This window comes from Brassica oleracea, chromosome C2, assembly GCF_000695525.1.
Source record: "Brassica oleracea var. oleracea cultivar TO1000 chromosome C2, BOL, whole genome shotgun sequence".
In the NCBI taxonomy this organism is placed as follows: Eukaryota; Viridiplantae; Streptophyta; class Magnoliopsida; order Brassicales; family Brassicaceae; genus Brassica; species Brassica oleracea.
In genome coordinates, this window is record NC_027749.1 from 17483268 (window position 1) to 17489489 (window position 6222).

Here is a 6222-nt window from a genome sequence, read left to right on the forward strand (position 1 = left end):
AAGAAAACTTATTTGATGGTACGTATAAAATACGATTAATTATATGATAACACATATTTTTGTAACCTATGATGACACATATAAGATATATAATAGTGGTTAGGGGTGGCGTTCGGGTTAGTTTTTGGGTCTGTTTCGGATTTCGTGTTCGGTTCAGATCTTTGAGGATTCAGTTCGGATTTGGATAACCAATTTAAATTGGTTTGGTTTAAATATTTGGATAGAGAATTAATAATTATTTAAGTATTTTTGGAGTTTTGATTATATTTTAACTATTTTAGATATTTACGTTTGATTATTTGTATATATTTTCAAGTATTTAAATGAACTTAAAAGTATCATATATATTCTGGATGTTTTTATATATATTAAATCTAAAATAATTAATATATATAAGTATATAAATACTTCGGTTCAGATCGGATTAGGTTTAAGTTCTTCAAATACCAAAATTTTGAATAATTCGGATATTTAATCAATTTCGGTTCGGATTTGATGCTACTTATCCGGATTGGGATCGATTCGATTCTTCGAATTCGAGTTTTTTTCCATCCCTAAATAGTGACATAAAAATCAAATAGCTTCATATTTTTTTTTTAAAATACACCGCGCGGGTCAAAATCTAGTATTCATTTAAAATAAAAATAATGAAAATGAATGTAAAAGAAAAACTATTCCTTATAAATGGTAAAAAAAAAAATTAGAAATAGCAAAGAATGCATTATTTTTTTCATTCTTTGGTCACCGGTTACACCCGACATGTTAGGTTTTTATTTTCCAAGCAAAAGTTTGAACCATAATGATATTCGGTTCTGAGTAAACCATCTATATGTCTCATTTTGTAAGATATTATGTGCTATCCAGTATCCAAACGTGATAGTATATCTTCCACTTTTTGCAAAGTTCCAGCAAAATATATCTCAGTGACTGGTACGGCTCATGGTCAAGCTGCGAACAAAAATAATAATAATTGAATTAGTGTAATTGACGATGAGAAACAATTTCGTCCACCAATAAATTAGTCTCCAATTTGAGAGTTGCAATTAGTCAAAATCTAAAAAATAATTGAGTGAGGAAGGAAATCCGTACCTCACTAATCTAGCCATTCTCGGAACTAAAATCCCTGGAGATATATATAATAACATAATAATATTATTCTTTCCAAGTTAAACTAAAGCACACCATATTAATAAAAATGATTTTTTTCCAATGCATATCCAAGACCTAGGAGATGACTCATGCGGCCGAAGACCTAATCGCACTTTTTTGGGTTGATATTTACCACAAAAAAATACAATACTATGATTGGAGAAATGGTTTTTTAATAATAAGGTAGCAATGGCCCTATAAAAAGAACAAGGGGGACTGATTCACTTTGTCTCGCTCGCCTAACACTTACCCCACACACACTCTTATCATCCTTTCTTCTACCCTTTATTAACTCATCTCCCTCCTCTCCTCTCCTCTCCTCTCCACAATAATCAAATCCATGTTCTAGCTCTGCTGTACAGTTAACCTTAAGGTAACCTTCTATCTCTCTGTTCTTTGCCATAGATTCTCTTAGGATCGGCGAATCTGTTTCCGGTTTGATCTATAGATCTGTGAATTTCGTTTCGGATTTGGTCTCGTGTTCGCGGAACTGAATCGAATCTCTGTAATCATTTCGGTTCTACGTGATTGCTATTGGAAGATTTAGTTAGATCTGAGCACAAATTCATCATAACAATCTGACTAATCCGTTTTTTTTTACAATTCAAATTTTGTAGAACAGGTTTTTTTTCAAAATTATCATTTAATTGGTTGTTTGTTGGGAAGAAACGATGAATCAGTGGGCGATTCAGCCAAAGGCTTTCGCTGCGGGAGGAGAGCAGAGTGTTGTAGTTTGCCCAAAACCCCGTCGTATTGGTCTCGGTAACCATCTCCACCATCCCTCCTCCCGCTCTCTGCGATGTTACTTCAGCCAGCAAGTTGAATCCAAGGCTGAGACTGATATCTTAGATATCATACTCACCAAGGTATAATCTATTGTTTGGTAGTTCAAATTTGATTATCAAACCGGTTACGTCTTGGTAGATCTTAACCAACAAATCAGTAGAAAGTCGGTTTCTCTCTTTCTCTATATTATTATTATAAGATTTCAGAAACGGAAAAATATAGAGAGTAATCGTGTACGGATCTTGATTTAAAGAGCACACATGTTGCGCGTTGAGCCTTGTCGAAAGTTTCTTTTTTTTTCATAAAAGCCAGAAGATTTAGAATAAGACGTCTCGTGTTAAATCCTTACAGCACATACGTGGGCCTGTTTATAAATCTATATAATATGCGTCTTTTCTTGAAACCATTTAGCCACATGGTGCTTTTAGTTAATCAAATCACTCACTCTCTCACGCGTCATTAAAGCTGTTTAAACTTTTTGTATTCAATATAAAACTGATGATGTCTTTGTTGTGTGGTTACAGGAACAAGTTAATCACTCGCAGGTATTAGACTCGCCGTCCCCGTTTTTATGTGGGTCGCCGCCGAGTAGAGTCGCTAACCCATTAACACAGGATGCTCGTTTCAGAGATGAAATCAAGCTGGTCTCTTCTTCCCCGATCACGACTCCGCTGGGCCAACCTCCGTCGTCCCCTTCTTCCTCTGGGAGGAAAGGAGGATGTGTTAGAGGCAATTTTGGTAACAGCCCAGCGGTTAGGATCGAAGGGTTTGATTGCCTTGACAGGGACAGTAGAAACTGCAGCATCCCTGCCTTGGCTTAGAAACCAAACCAACCTCGAAAACGCATCCACTCTGTTGAATTATCTCATGAAAACCAATTTAGTGCGTCGTACATATATGAGTTTAAGGATATGGAAATGTGTGGAATATAATCTTTGAGGGAAGTGAAAGAGCATGTGAGATCAATCTTTTGGAGTTTGGTTGTTTTGTTTTTAAAGAGTGTAAATAGGTGACGGAGTAAAACCGATTTTCTGGGTTAAGTTTTTAGTATTCGTGGTCATTTTGTAAGTATAAGTATCAAGTCTAAAGATGAATCGTTGAGGATAAGGAAGAATAACATTTGAAGGTCAGGTTTTCTTGTGTAAAGAGAGATCGAGATAGAAAAGTGCATTTTGGGTATTTTCTACTTTTGTTTTTGTTTCTATTATGTGTTCATGTTGGTTATGAAGATGAGAAAGAAGAATTTGTACAAAAGGAAAGAAATTTAAATGATGTAAATTTTACTTTTGAATTCCGAATTTTGTTACTTGAGAATATATGGTGTTTTGATGAAAGAAGTGAAAAAGCTGTGAATTTATAAAGTGCTATATGTTAAAGAGTAACGTTGAATACTAATTCAAAATATCTGGGTTTTCTTTTTGAACGTCTGAATTGATTCAAATCATGGGGAAGACATAAACCTCAACTACAAACCAAGAACCTTAGAAAACTAAGGATAAGAGAGAGCAAAACGGACAGCATTCTAAATAAGTATCAAACGTCGTTTTTGGTTGTGTTCCTCTTTGAATCCGATCAGGGAACCAAGCAGGGCCTCTAAGTGACAAGTAGGAACTGAAACGCCCATTTCTTAACACATTTTTGACAATGTCTCTTGCAATTCAGTTTGATGTAAATTTCTCCACTTCAAAGCGCAAGTTTGCTATAAGTTTCTCCACTTCAAAGGATATGCTTGTGAAGCTACCTTTAAACGCAGAAATTTGTTCCAACAAAGCTCAGAGGTCTGGCTTCGCTATAGCTTCTACTATCTCAAGGTACTCTGAAGCAATTGTCACATCTTTCACCCATATATCTTTTAAACTTTGCTTCACTCATAAACACCACAAAGCTATATTCGATGTAGTAATTGAGAATCAAATCCACATGTAATATATCTTTCACACAATAGACTTGAGTTTCAGATCAAACTAGGTAAACAATATAAAATTAGTAAACAAAACAGTAAGTAGATTGAACGGTTTGTAATTATAAGAAAGAAATGCTAGATCTAGAGATTCAAAATTACAATCAAAGATGTTAAGAGGTTTACAAGTTCAATTCTAGAACTCGAATTTAATAAGCAAGTAATCAGCTTTCACATGCAATTACTAATCAGATGTCTAAATCATGTGATTCCAACTCTTGTATGCGAATTCAGGAAGAGTGTCGATCGATACTTCTTTAGACAAGCATTAATGCTCAATCGATAATGTTCAAATAAATCCTAGACCAACGTTCGTATGCGCCTAGGTATCTAATCCGCTCATGGTTCGAGTTCCGTTAATCAATTACACTCTTGTGCCTCTCAATTGTCTTATGATTCTAGATTCAGATAATCAATCACATTTTCGTGCATAGTTCACAATTGTCTTATTTATTTGAAAACTAGTTACACCCTTAACATAATTGTGTCAAATGTTTTTTCAAAAGAAAAAAAAATGTGTTAAACATTCACTTTTTTGTTGTTGTTTTCTGAATGGTCTCTTATAAAAATACAAACTAGCAATTTACTTACAACAAATTATATGGTAAATCAAAATTGTATTTTTGATAAATATTTGTTAATCCTATTTTTTTCTTAAACTTAATAGGTTCATGTAACTTTTGTGAAAATTCTATAAGTTGGTGTAGGTTTTCGAGAAGAGTCTATGTTCTATTCGCGTGAGACCACATTTAATTTTGAAATATTTACTTTCAAAGACACTTTGGACTTTGAAATATTTAATTTTGAAACATTCTATGTTTTCACTTATCCAATAAGACACTTTGGACTTTGAGAGCACTTTCCCCTAGCAAATTGACCGATCTATCCCCAACTAGTTAGTAAGTGTGTTTTGTGTAATGAGACAATTTGCAATTACACGAAACTGAATTGTAACCAACCGTATGTCACTGTTGGATTTTTAGAACTAGACAAAACTGATTGAAAAAAACAGGAATATTTTTTTTTCTTTATTTGAATTTGACAAAAAAAAACTAAATCCCTAAATCGACAAACTCTCATAATCGAGACTCTTCCGCCGATGGATTTTCTGTCTACTGAAACTCTTCCGCCGCTGGGTTTCCTGTCTACTGAAACTCTTCCGTCTTTTTATTGGAAAGCAACTACATTCTTCTCGTTTCTGTTCTCTACCTTAATGGCAACTCTTTGTCTCTTGTTTATACAATTTGCAAAGAACAAAAAATACCAACATTAGAACAAAACGCCTGCTACATGATATCTAGCATATTTTCATTGTCTTATCCATTCACCCATGTGCATTTTGATCATATAGACTAGGATTTAGTCATGTTTAGGTTGCATTTTGCATACATGAGTCCTTATCAGGTATTGGAGTACCACATGGAGTACTTGGAGACATTTGGGTGCATTTGGAGCTCAAAAGAGATGATAAAGGTGATCATTGGACGAGCAGTGCATGGGTGCGACCTCACCGGAGCGACACCGTGAAGTCGCTGTGACACCCTTTCAGAGCGACTTGGGCAGAGCGACACCCCGATGTCGCTCGCGTCTCCATCACCCGGAGCGACACAGCGAGGTCGCTCGCGAAGAGCGACCCGGAGCGACGTGACCGGAACGACGTGACCGGAGCGACACAGCGAGGTCGCTCGCGAATAGCGACCCGGAGCGACGTGACCGGAGCGACACAGCGAGGTCGCTCGCGAAGAGCGACGTGACCGGAGCGACACATCGAGGTCGCTCGCGAAGAGCGACTCCGAGCGACGTGACCGGAGCGACACAGCGAGGTCGCTCGCGAAGAGCGACCCAGAGCGACGTCTCGCAGCGACCCCTCCAGATCGCTCGCGAAGAGCGACCCAGAGCGACGTCTCGCAGCGACCCCTCCAGATTGCTCCCGAAGACTGGAGCGACCTCTCAGAGCGACCACTGGAGGTCGCTGCGCGCCTTCTGTTTGCTCGAATTCATTTCTACTCAAGGGCCTTTTGGTCATTTCATTATGCACGTTTTTTACTTTTGAAAACCTATGTTTTAAGTACCTTTAGCAGCCACCAGACAGATTATCTTTGGTTCTAAGAAAAACCTTTGGAAAGTTCATCTCTTGAATCATCTTTGTTCATCTAGTTATTGCAATTTTGTGTTTGTTGTATCCCTCTGTATGATTAATCTGAAATCCAAAATGGGTTTAAGAGGAATCATGAAGAGTAGTGAGTAATCACCATTTGAATTCATGGGTTAGGAAGATTAAGGGTGATTAGGTTAGAGCTAGGATGTTTTAGTGTAGATCATTCCAA

General features: G+C 36.9%; 1 protein-coding gene and 1 pseudogene across 3 annotated transcripts; one reads left to right on the forward strand and one right to left on the reverse strand.

Moving 5' to 3' along the window:
- The window catches only part of LOC106323581, a 109078-nt pseudogene that overhangs the window by 64638 nt on the left and 38218 nt on the right, over positions 1-6222 (reverse strand).
- LOC106327774 lies at positions 1367-3229 on the forward strand. 3 transcript variants are annotated; one of them, XM_013766022.1, is made up of 3 exons: positions 1367-1522; positions 1767-2015; positions 2460-3229. In XM_013766022.1, exons 2-3 carry the CDS (start codon positions 1821-1823, stop codon positions 2754-2756), a joined length of 492 nt encoding a protein of 163 aa, XP_013621476.1. In that variant the 5' UTR covers positions 1367-1522; positions 1767-1820; the 3' UTR covers positions 2757-3229. The 3 variants fall into 3 exon arrangements, with proteins under 3 accessions (XP_013621476.1, XP_013621477.1, XP_013621478.1); XM_013766023.1 differs by having other exon boundaries at positions 1772-2015; XM_013766024.1 differs by having other exon boundaries at positions 1816-2015.